At 42.1% G+C, this 13,247-nt stretch overlaps 1 protein-coding gene across 2 annotated transcripts in view; it reads right to left on the bottom strand.

Moving 5' to 3' along the window:
• Positions 1-13,247, bottom strand: part of WWP2 (WW domain containing E3 ubiquitin protein ligase 2) — a 49,389-nt gene that overhangs the window by 30,951 nt on the left and 5,191 nt on the right. For both annotated transcript variants that reach the window (XM_073659261.1, XM_073659262.1), the window contains exons 2-6: positions 12,887-12,958; positions 3,789-3,911; positions 3,647-3,704; positions 1,313-1,401; positions 123-315 (exon numbers count right to left, since the gene is read on the bottom strand). In XM_073659261.1, coding sequence (XP_073515362.1) covers positions 123-315; positions 1,313-1,401; positions 3,647-3,704; positions 3,789-3,911; positions 12,887-12,947 — 524 coding nt within the window. In that variant the 5' untranslated portion in view covers positions 12,948-12,958. The remainder of the gene's footprint in view (positions 1-122; positions 316-1,312; positions 1,402-3,646; positions 3,705-3,788; positions 3,912-12,886; positions 12,959-13,247) is intronic.

Genomic DNA, 13,247 nt, shown 5'->3' with positions numbered 1-13,247 from the left:
GAAAGACGTCTTTCACACAAACACATAATGAAGCATTGAGGGCCGGTAACCGCTGTGTACTGCAGTCTCCTGTACACATTGCAACTGGCAGAAGAACATCCCAGTAACTGCACCCTTCTTACCCAGATGGCAAACCGTCTGAAGATGGGGTGGCAGAGCTAGACAACAATGATTGAGTCTCCGATGACTCTACGTTCGCCCCGGGTGGTAACCCTAAAACAGGGGAAGGTGTGGAACTGGTGACGCTGCTTGTTAAAGCGCTTCCTATCGAGGCCACAGTGTTTGACCCAGACGTGTGGTCATGATCGCCGTTCACTGGAAAGAAAATAAAAGAAAAAACAGTTTGGATGCAAGTGCGTAAAATCAGATTCGGCTAAATGCAGTTTAATTATTGTACATTAATAGAAACATCTACAACTTTCTAAACTATTTAGTACTTCAAAACCTCACTTTTTGCAAAGCTTCTGCTCACAACTGAAAGTTTTATCAGGTCTTAAAGGAGTTGTCCAAGCTTGGGGCCCAAGTCTGCAGTCGCTCTATGTAACTGCAGACTTGAATATCCTCATAGCACGAAGTGTACTCGCTGTCAGGATTCTCCGATGGAGGCGTGCGTGTGATTTTCATACAGGCGGTCACGTGCCGACTAGACTTGTGCGACCTCGCTCAATACAAGTAAACTGAGCAAGGCCGGACACGTCTAGTCAGAAGGTGGCCGGAAGTACGCAAATCGCAAATATGACCGCCTGCTCCTGGAGTCGGCACCGGAGAATCCTAACAGCGCACACTGTGCGCGCTGAATGGATTCACAAGTTTGCAGTCACAAATAGTGACTGCAGACTTGAGCCCCAAGCCTGGACAACCCCTTTAACAATCCTCTATCAGCTTAAAGGGGATGTTCGGCCACACATATGGATGACCTATCCTGTGGATCGTGGGGGTCTGAGACCTGGCACCCCGCACCGATCATCTGTTATTTGCTCTGACGGCCAGATGGGTCATCAATATGTGTGACCAGACGACCCCTTTAAAGGTCTGTAAATAATGGTCCGTGTTAACAGATAGGGACCAAGTGATCGCCAAATAACATCATGTTACCATCAGTGCACCCAGTTTACACCGGGCGATGTGCTGCTGATAACAATGATTTATTCACCGGCATTAATGATCCGATCACCTGACAAACAAGGAATTTTGCTCGTTCGCTGGATGGTCCACTGCATGTTTCCACAGGTGGATAATCTGGAATATTCGCCAATCATATGCTCATCTAAACGCGTCATCTTTTATTTCGCTCATACACAGTGTCACTCACCAATCACAGTGATGTCGTCCGTCTCAGTTTGGCTTTTACCTGGCTGTCTAGTACAGCTCTCTGTCGCTTCAGGATGAGAGCTGTAGTCCCTATGTAATAAAATAGAAATCCCCCCCAAAAAAGCAGTTTTAAACATTGACCATGAATTACAGAAAAAGCAGCATTATAGTCAGAGCTGCATTCACAATCATTATGCCTTCAGAGCTGAAATCTGCTAGAGTTCCTTGCTGGTCCGTACAGAGTTATGTTTTGCAATCTAGGATGTGTATAATTCACACTGTGATTAGGACTAGCTGCAAATTCAGATGCAACCTATAAAAAAAAGCGTGACACTGTTTCCAGGAAAGTAATCAGATCGGTGACTGATTACCCAGCCGCTCAGTTCTTGCCTCATTTGGTATCGAATGGCCAAATATCAGCTCTTCGGTCAAAAGTCATGGATCCAGAATTTACAATGTGCCGTTAAAATTTGTTTCTTCAAAGGAAGGAACGTGCTGGAATATCCAGGACATGAGGATGCTGCTGGGAGTGTGGGTTCATTATTACTGTGACCGGCTCTAGCGTGGATTCTCAGCAGGATTTTTAGTACGTAGGTGAAAGAAACAATGACCCCATCAGTGGCACCTCATAGACACAATCCCATGAGACATTCTGCAGGGCAGCGTGAAATAAAGGAGAGGACGACACGTGACGCGGAGACAAAGACAGCGCTGCAGAGGGAGGACAAAAAATATATAAAATAGATCGAATTACAGGAGGTGCTATGGAAAAAGTGATGGCATTTTATATAAATTAAATATCTGCTCGGCCCAAGAAAAGAATCCCAGGCCATGCTTACTAGGAAAAAGTGAGAACGCTGCGTCCCCGGTACGTTACATAAAGACTATTTATTCTACTGTGCTTCCCTGGCTTCAGATGTGTATAATGCATCCGCATAACTCATATCTACTGTATATAGAGGTGTTATCAGTCATTGTACAGAAGAGAGGAGGTGAGCTGTGACATTGCCTATTGTGAATGGTGGATCCTGTGTTATCTACTGTAAATAGAGATGTTATCAGTCATTGTACAGGAGGAGGAGGTGAGCTGTGACATCACCTATTGTGAATGGTGGATCCTGTGTTATCTACTGTATATAGAGGTGTTATCAGTCATTGTACAGGAGGAGGAGGTGAGCTGTGACATCACCTATTGTGAATGGTGGATCCTGTGTTATCTACTGTAAATAGAGATGTTATCAGTCATTGTACAGGAGGAGGAGGTGAGCTGTGACATCACCTATTGTGAATGGTGGATCCTGTGTTATCTACTGTATATAGAGATGTTATCAGTCATTGTACAGAAGAGAAGAGGTGAGCTGTGACATTGCCTATTGTGAATGGTGGATACTGTGTTATCTACTGTATACAGGGGTGTTATCAGTCATTGTACAGAAGAGAAGAGGTGAGCTGTGACATTGCCTATTGTGAATGGTGGATACTGTGTTATCTACTGTATACAGGGGTGTTATCAGTCATTGTACAGAAGAGAAGAGGTGAGCTGTGACATTGCCTATTGTGAATGGTGGATACTGTGTTATCTACTGTATACAGAGGTGTTATCAGTGATTGTACATGAGGAAGAGGAGGAGGAGGTGAGCTGTGACATTGCCTATTGTGAATGGTGGATACTGTGTTATCTACTGTATATAGAGATGTTATCAGTCATTGTACAGGAGGAGGAGGTGAGCTGTGACATCACCTATTGTGAATGGTGGATACTGTGTTATCTACTGTATATAGAGGTGTTATCCGTTATTATACAGGAGGTGAACTGGGCTGTGACATCACCTATTGTGATTGGTGGATCCTGTGTTATCTACTGTATATAGAGGTGTTATCCGTTATTATACAGGAGAAGGTGAGCTGTGACATCGCCTATTGTGAATGGTGGATCCTGTATTATCTACTGTATATAGAGGTGTTACCAGTCATTGTACAGGAGGAGGAGGTGATCTGTGATATCACCTATTGTGAATGATGGACCCTGTTTAATATGTAAAATCTTTATAGGTTTTGTGTAGTTTTATGTCAATAAAGCGCTGAAACTTTGATTATGTACTGTGCATACATTCCTGTGCATTTCACGATTTCTGCTTGCGGTCAGGGAATATAACTATTCTCTGTGCAAAAGTAAATCTGGTTTAGAAAAGGTTAAGTATGGAAAGAATGAAGAAGAAGTCTCTATGTAGCCGCTGTTTATACAGGTTCATACAATACAGTCATTCTGATACAGAGATGTATACAGGGGCTGTACAATGTATGCAGTGATGTACATATAAGTGGGTGTACAAACCTGACTTTGTCTAGAGCAAAGTGACCATTCTCAAATATCATCTCAGAGTCTGTGGCTTCTGTAAGGTAAAAACCAGACACGGTCAGAGGGTAAAAGAGATTAACAAGTGCCGCAATTCATTTTCCACAGGAGCTGAACTCACCATCCTCAGGAGGCGATCCAGGCTCGGCACAGGGCTTACCCCAGGCGGCGTCCCCGCTGCTGTCTGCGCTGCCGCTGTGTTCTGTAGGGGTCTGTATGTTCAGCAGCAACGGGGTATTCTTCACTGGAAGTCAGAGCAGATGTCATAAAGAGTTATACTCCAAACATAAAATATATACCGTACACATGTATACTCAGGGCTGTATACAATCATACAATATAAGTTTATGGACGCCCAACCTCTTTAGATCTATAGGCCATTCATATACATCCAGCAGCTACAAAGGAGGAAAGCCGCCATTCATTCTCCAGAAAGAAGACAGGGACGGTATCATACCACGTCTGTCTTCCTGATTGCTGGAAACATGGCATTCAATGACTGCCATGTATTAAGTGATCAGAAAAGGGGTAATGACGCTTACTGCTCCAGTCCTGCTGATCACGAGCAGACCCAAATCAGACTTACAGTTCTTTCGACTCAGTATTTACCCTGTAACTGGAGTTGATAGGTGCCAGTTACAGGGAAATAATGAAAAAAAATGGTAAAATAAATTACGGTAGATAAATAACAGAAAAAAAAACCTAAATGAATGTTCTTGTTAAATAAGAGAAGGCCCAGTACATGATACAAAAAGGAATGCTGGATATCCGGTTAAAACTATACCAGAACCAGAATGGTGAATACCAACTCAGACAAAATTGCTAAAAGGAGAGAACAAGATTACCACTGGCATAAAAAGTCAAATTTTATTAGTAACAAAAGTTAGTACAATGTATAATAATAAATGACATTATCTATCCTAACAACAAAGGTGCAATGTGCTGAAAAATGCAGCGCCACAGAGCAGATCAGCCTAAACATGCCTGATTCAGTAATACGGAAATATAGACTATATGAACAGGGACCGCATGCCAAGTACACATAGGGGCACAAATGGTCTGCAATAAATTCACACGCAAATAGAAGGTCCAAAAAAATCTTACCAGGATCAGGGCAGAAAGGCAATGAAGCCTCTTGATAAAGCTTGAACACCCTCTAGCGAAACGCGCGTCGAGGCGTCTCCTGCCACTATTTTCATCTGCGGCACTTCATAGCCTTTGTGCCCTGATCCTGATAAGACTTTTTTGGACCTGCTACTTGCATGTGAATTTATTGTGGCCAACTTGTGCCCCTATGTGTACTTAGCATGTGGTCCCTGTCCATATAGTCTATATTGCCCTATTACTGAATCAGGCATGTTTCAGGTTGATCTGCTCTGTTGCACTGCATTTCTCGGCACATTGCACCTTTGTTGCTAGGATAGATAATGTTATTTATTATTATGCATTGTACTAACTTTTGTTGCTGATAAAATTTGACTTTTTATGCCAGTGGTACTCTTGTTCTCTCCTTTTAGCATGAATGTTCCTGTATAGTATAAAAACGTAATGGTAAAATAATTAAATGAACAGAAAAAAAAGAACAAAATAAAATAAGTGTACTGCTATAATATAAAAATGTAATGGTAAAGTAAATTAAATTTATTAAAAAAAAAAAAAAAAAAAGCTAAACAACACCAGCGCTTAACCAGACCGCATCTGTAGCCCTGCCCTGATGACACAAGAAACAATATGTCTGCTACATAATAATAACCAGACATAGGGAAGCAATGAATAAATAATAATGTATAAAAAATGCAATAAAAATAAAATAATGTAATAAAAAAAATATACAGACTTAGTTGCATTTTTTATTTCCCTTGATAACACAAAATATAAATATATGATTATACACACACACATTATATATATATATATATATATATATATATATATATATATATATATATATATATATACACAGTACAGACCAAAAGTTTGGACACACCTTCTCATTTAAAGATTTTTCTGTATTTTCATGACTATGAAAATTGTACATTCACACTGAAGGCATCAAAACTATGAATTAACACATGTGGAATTATATACTTAACAAAAAAGTGTGAAACAACTGAAAATATGTCTTATATTCTAGGTTCTTCAAAGTAGCCACCTTTTGCTTTGATGACTGCTTTGCACACTCTTGGCATTCTCTTGATGAGCTTCAAGAGGTAGTCACCGGAAATGGTCTTCACTTCACAGGTGTGCCCTGTCAGGTTTAATAAGTGGGATTTCTTGCCTTATAAATGGGGTTGGGACCATCAGTTGTGCTGTGCAGAAGTCAGGTGGATATAAAGCTGATAGTCCTACTGAATAGACTGTTAGAATTTGTATTATTGCAAGAAAAAAGCAGCTAAGTAAAGAAAAACGAGTGGCCATCATTACTTTAAGAAATGAAGGTCAGTCAGTGCGAAAAATTGGGAAAACTTTGAAAGTGTCCCCAAGTGCAGTTGCAAAAACCATCAAGCGCTACAAAGAAACTGGCTCACATGAGGACCGCCCCAGGAAAGAAAGACCAAGAGTCACCTCTGCTTCTGTTCTAGCAGCAGACACATCTCTACAACAACTGTTAAGAGGAGACTTTGTGCAGCAGGCCTTCATGGTAAAATAGCTGCTAGGAAACCACTGCTAAGGACAGGCAACAAGCAGAAGAGACTTGTTTGGGCTAAAGAACACAAGGAATGGACATTAGACCAGTGGAAATATGTGCTTTGGTTTGAGGAGTCCAAATTTGAGATCTTTGGTTCCAACCACCGTGTCTTTGTGTGATGCAGAAAAGGTGAACGGATGGACTGGTTCCCACCGTGAAGCATGGAGGAGGAGGTGTGATGGTGTGGGGGTGCTTTCGGTGACACTGTTGGGGATTTATTCAAAATTGAAGGCATACTGAACCAGCATGGCTACCACAGCATCTTGCAGCGGCATGCTATTCCATCCGGTTTGCGTTTAGTTGGACCATCATTTATTTTTCAACAGGACAATGACCCCAAACACACCTCCAGGCTGTGTAACGGCTATTTGACCAAGAGGTAGAGTGATGGGGTGCTACGCCAGATGACCTGGCCTCCACAGTCACCAGACCTGAACCCAATCGAGATGGTTTGGGGTGAGCTGGACCGCAGAGTGAAGGCAAAAGGGCCAACAAGTGCTAAGCATCTCTGGGAACTCCTTCAAGATTGTTGGAAGACCATTTCCGGTGACTACCTCTTGAAGGTCATCAAGAGAATGCCAAGAGTGTGCAAAGCAGTCATCAAAGCAAAATGTGGCTACTTTGAAGAACCTAGAATATAAGACATATTTTCAGTTGTTTCACACTTTTTTGTTAAGTATATAATTCCACATGTGTTAATTCATAGTTTTGATGCCTTCAGTGTGAATGTACAATTTTCATAGTCATGAAAATACAGAAAAATCTTTAAATGAGAAGGTGTGTCCAAACTTTTGGTCTGTACTGTATATATATATATCTCATAAAAATAAAGCCTATGCATCACAAAACAATAAAAACTATATTATTATAGGCACGTTAAAAGATATTATAGCTTTCAAACCGCATTTACGAAAGCAAAAGTGCACCTTGTCATTAAGGCGCTTGTCCCTCAATTAAAATGACACTCTTTTTTATAGAGATCTGATGTGCCAGTGATGAGAAATCTGATGTAGAAGCCACATATAATACAGGCGGGAAGTGCACTGGGGGCGTGTCACTGAAGCAGCAAACCAGGTGCATTGACACGCCCCCAGTGCACTTCTGGCTGATTTGCATGTGACTTCTACATTAGATATCTCATGATTGGCACATCGGATTATTACAAAAAAGGTATCAATTTAATCGGGGGACAAATGCCTACATAGCTGTACCATTACTGCCATAATACTAGCTTATAAGTTCCCTTTAACATTAAGAGTCAATATACATTACAGCTTATTTGAAACCGAAATAAAAGGGGTTTCCCAGACCTGCAAGCAAGTTGTTATCCCTAAACCTGTGAAAACACCAGAGTAAAATCAATGTGGATTTTGTATATCCTTTCACTTATGGTTGGGTTTTGTTGCACAATAAAAAAAAAAAAAAACTCTTTGCATCGTTCACCAATTTTAAGATCTCTGCTTGCTTTCCTTATTTTCATCCAGCAGGTCAAAGCAACGGATAATAGCTCTGTACAAATTTACAGCCTCTGGATACAAACAAGTCTGATTCCATTCACTGACACAAAACAGAGATCTTGATATTGTTGAGAATCTAAACTGCAAAGTATTTCCTGAAACTTGAAGAACTTTTCGTGACATAAGGGTTGAGCTGAATTTACGTAAATGGGGACGTCCATTTTTGATTTCATGTTTACTTGCGTGGAAACAATCCTCGGTGATGCAATGCATCAGAACCCAAGACGATGCCAACATACCACCCACATGGGCATCTTTACCACTGCCTCTCCTCTTTGAAATCTGAAGCCAAAAAAAATCCTTAAAACTTTGGAAAAATGTATGGGTGATCGCCAAATGTGCAGCACGTCAGTCGTGTGGCATTAAGGAGGTGTGAGCGCGCACACACCAGTGAGATGATGGGGGGGATTGATAAAGGTATAGGGGCATAGTGCTGGCACTGTACGTCTTTTGGGGTGTATCGGGTGGCCGTGAATGGCCCTTTCTACGTTAGATGCTCACACAGAACTCATTGTGCCGAACGCTCCCCTCCGCTAATGACACTAATGACTTGGAGGAAGTTGGTCTGCTTGGAGCAGACTCCCCCTGCTTTTACAAGGTATATCAAATTGGGGGAATTAACCCTCCTCCCCCTGGTTCCCTCACACACACCTCTCTGTTTCTGAAGTTAAATAAACACATGCCGTGGAGAAGGGGGCGCAGGACACAGAGGGGTATTCTGAGCCCCCTCCCGGCACACAGCAACTCTCTGTAACCACTAGATCGCTGCATACAGAATGAAAGCCAATTATATTTTTTTTATTGGGAGGGGTGGACCAGCTACTGAAGGGGAAACAAAGATTTCCTATCCCCAGTCTGGGTTAACCTCTTAATTGCTTACAATGTGGGGGTACCAGCCTCCTCCAAGCACTAAGGGTAACATCTGCGGCTGTCCCCCCACTTCTGACACCCGATTTCAATGCTGCCCCCCTGCGTCTGGTTCAAAATGTCAACATCAAGGAAATCCCCCTCAAAGAAGCTAGTAAAACATTTTATATCCTAAAGGATTATGCGTGCCACCCAAAAAATGCAGATGGCGGCAAGCAAACAAGAGCCGAGTACAGTTGAATAACTCTCCAGATGCGCAGATGCTACTCCATACATGATCAGCTGGGGCTCACGATGCCGACCCATACTGCTTCTTCTGGGACTTGTGGTTCAACAACTAGCTGGAGGGACACGAGGGGTTAAGGCAGTACTTGCCAACAACTTTCGGCACTCCTGATGTAGGGATACTACAACTCCCAGCAGGCAGCTCATTTACTAATCATTTCCTAAGTTGCTCACGATAATACATTCTGCTTTGAATTCCGTTGCAAATCTGTAGACAAATTTGCATGATTTTCCTGTTGATTACTTTGATGCAGATTTGCTAAAATCTGCAATGAAAATCAGCTGCATACTAAGGATTTAAAAGGCCAGCTCCAGCATGGATTTTTTGGATGAAATGTGGTAAACACTCATCCACTTTGAGGGAGCGTTCGGGGGGCACTTGGTTCTGGCAGGACGCCGGTCCGCAGCCCATGTCATGGGTCTGATTGCAATTCATGTTGCACTTACCTCCTGCAATGTACTGATCTAGGAGACTATGAAGAAATCCTAAAATTAAACATTTGCCCGTTAAACTGCATTTTAATCAGTGATTAATGAATTCCGAGTGAAAATCTTTCAGCTGGTGAAACTTGCGAGCTCCCTACGGAGATGTCATTATCACCTCTCACGGGTCTAAAAGACTATAACCCCCCTCATCCGCCCCGCAAGGAATTTTACATGAGCCCGTGAACACTGTGTGTCCCTGGCTGACTCACTGCAGTAACCTCAGGCTACCTGGAGAGGGCTAACACAAGCCACTATTGTGTGACGGTGTAATATCCAGCTTCATAATGAACAAAAAGTGCAGTGTGTAAGTGAATGTGTAAACCTGAATATTCAGCCATCAGCGGGCTCCGGTGTGCCAGCGCATAACCCCAATGTGTGTCATCCCCCTTCTACCATTACAGGCTCCCTGTGTCCCAACACAAAAAGGTACAATTAACATGTATTCCAGGCTTGGTTATCCTTTCCCGGCATCATAAATCCTCCTGTTTAATAGTTTGCCATCTTTTTTCTTTTTTTGCAAGAAGAGGCAATGGCGGCCGCTGGCGGCTAAACTGCACCCTACATTTACTGCATTAAATGCCACTGTCTATCAGTGTCAACTGCATTTAAAGGGCGCAGGTGTCCATTTCAAGCACCCATCGTCCACCCATGGGTTACCACAGTATCCAGGGCCTGCGTCACTGCCATGTTGGTACTACCTGCGAAGACCTGCCGCAGTCAGGACTTCATAGGAGATCGTGATTTATACTATCTAATCCAAAACTGTAATGGTATAAAGAGCAAGCAATCAAACGACTAAAAAAAAAATAAAGGTCGTAAAGAAACAAAAAAAAAAAAACAAGATGTCAAAATTGACAGGTTTTTTGGGGGTGAGGAGGAGGGGGTGTGGAGGGTCACCCACTAAAAAATGCGATAAAAAGCTATCAAAATGTAGTATGTAACATAACATGGTACCATTAAAAACTACAGCTCAGCGCAAAAAGCAAGAACTCACACAGCTCCATGGATGAAAAAATGAAAAAGTTATCTGTCTCAGAAAATGGCGCCGCAAACTACGTTTTTAAGAAAAAAAAAAAATTCATAATTTTTTAAACCATTAAAATAGTAAAAAATGGATTCAAGTTTGCTATCGCCGTAATGGTACTGACCTGACGAATCATTTCACCAAGAATGTTATGGTGACAGTTTCCAATATGTGGTATCTAAGGCATCAGTTTATTGTATACGTCCGAGTATATATATTAAATGCATTCATGTAGCCCAAGATGTGCAACCACTTTATGATCTCTTCATTTCTGAATTCTAGGACTCCAACAGATCCGGCAAACAAGAGGGTCGCAGCAGCGATTTTTCTTATATTGCGACTCCCCACTGACTTGCAGTTCACTGCACAACCAGGTAGACAGATGAAACTGTGCAGGGAAAATTTAAAAAGCGGCGCAGTGCTAGATCAGTTCAGAGACACCTTCAACCATGGTCAAAGATTTGACATCACGTTATAAAAGTAGGAGTAACCCTTTAAGTTCCTCCTGCAAAGTAACAAACGTACAAGGAAAAGCAAAGAGTCATGTAGTCATCTTACCAGCTAGCTAGTGGCATTTCCATTTTGAAAATTTCATAATGATCCGGAGTTACCTCCTGTATTATACTCCAGAGCTGCACTCACTATTCTGCTGGTGCAGTCACTGTGTACATACATTACATTACTGATCCTGAGTTACATCCTGTATTATACTCCAGAGCTGCACTCACTATTCTGCTGGTGCAGTCACTGTGTACATACATTACATTACCGATCCTGAGTTACAACCTGTATTATACCCCAGACCTGCACTCACTATTCTGCTGGTGCAGTCACTGTGTACATACATTACATTACTGATCCTGAGTTACATCCTGTATTATACTCCAGAGCTGCGCTCACTATTCTGCTGGTGCAGTCACTGTGTACATACATTACATTACTGATCCTGAGTTATATCCTGTACTATACTCCAGAGCTGCGCTCACTATTCTGCTGGTGCAGTCACTGTGTACATACATTACTGATCCTGTACTGATCCTGAGTTACATCCTGTATTAGACTCCAGAGCTGCGCTCACTATTCTGCTGGTGCAGTCACTGTGTACATACATTACATTACTGATCCTGAGTTACATCCTGTATTATACTCCGGAGCTGCACTCACTATTCTGCTGGTGCAGTCACTGTGTACATACATTACATTACTGATCCTGTACTGATCCTGAGTTACATCCAGTATTATACTCCAGAGCTGCACTCACTGTTCTGCTGGTGGAGTCACTGTGTACATACATTACATTACTGATCCTGAGTTACATCCTGTATTATACTCCAGAGCTGCACTCACTATTCTGCTGGTGCTGTCACTGTGTACATACATTACATTACTGGTCCTGAGTTACATCCTGTATTATACTCCAGAACTGCACTCACTATTCTGCTGGTGCAGTCACTGTGTACATACATTACATTACTGATCCTGAGTTACATCCTGTATTATACTGCAGAACTGCACTCACTATTCTGCTGGTGGAGTCACTGTGTACATACATTACATTACTGATCCTGAGTTACCTCCTGTATTATACTCCAGAGCTGCACTCACTATTCTGCTGGTGCAGTCACTGTGTACATACATTACATTACTGATCCTGAGTTACATCCTGTATTATACTCCAGAGCTGCACTCACTATTCTGCTGGTGCAGTCTCTGTGTACATACATTACATTACTGATCCTGAGTTACATCCTGTATTATACCCCAGAGCTGCACTCACTATTCTGCTGGTGCAGTCACTGTGTGCATACATTACTGATCCTGTACTGATCCTGAGTTACATTCTGTATTATACCCCAGAGCTGCACTCACTATTCTGCTAGTGCAGTCACTGTGTACATATATTACATTACTGATCCCGAGTTACATCATGTATTATACCCCAGAGCTGCACTCACTATTCTGCTAGTGCAGTCACTGTGTACATATATTACATTACTGATCCCGAGTTACATCATGTATTATACTCCAGAGCTGCACTCACTATTCTGCTAGTGCAGTCACTGTGTACATATATTACATTACTGATCCCGAGTTACATCATGTATTATACCCCAGAGCTGCACTCACTATTCTGCTAGTGCAGTCACTGTGTACATATATTACATTACTGATCCCGAGTTACATCATGTATTATACTCCAGAGCTGCACTCACTATTCTGCTGGTGCAGTCACTGTGTATATACATTACATTATACAGCCTGGGTTATGGGTCACGATGAGATACAGTGTGACAGACTATCACACCAAACAACCAGCTGCAATCCTATAGTTCAGTTAATTATAATTTTACCTTTGAGATTAAGGTGCATTTTCTGGCCATCACTCGTCTGTCCTGAGCCTGCAGATGCCATATTATTCCTTCCTGCAAGATAAAGCAGAATTAGACTGTAGTAGGATTGTGTCAGGGAAGCAGCGGGGTTTCCCATGCACTTTAGCAGACAGCTGACATGACAGCAGCCAGGCACACACATGAAAGTCATCCTCGGAAGAGGAAGCAGCACATCTAATGGCCGCTATGACTCAGGCCTACCAGACCACATGGGTTTGTCTTGAGCTCCAGCCCTGACTATTAGGATCAAGTCCAAATCATCAAGAAAACAGTACTAAGAAAAAAGAAGTCCAGGAAGATGAGATATAAGGTACTGTTTGGT

Source organism: Phyllobates terribilis, unplaced genomic scaffold, assembly GCF_046119375.1.
Source record: "Phyllobates terribilis strain yellow unplaced genomic scaffold, ASM4611937v1 Scaffold_13__5_contigs__length_258822181, whole genome shotgun sequence".
NCBI lineage: Eukaryota > Metazoa > Chordata > Amphibia > Anura > Dendrobatidae > Phyllobates > Phyllobates terribilis.
This window is presented reverse-complemented; position numbering and strand designations above follow the sequence as displayed.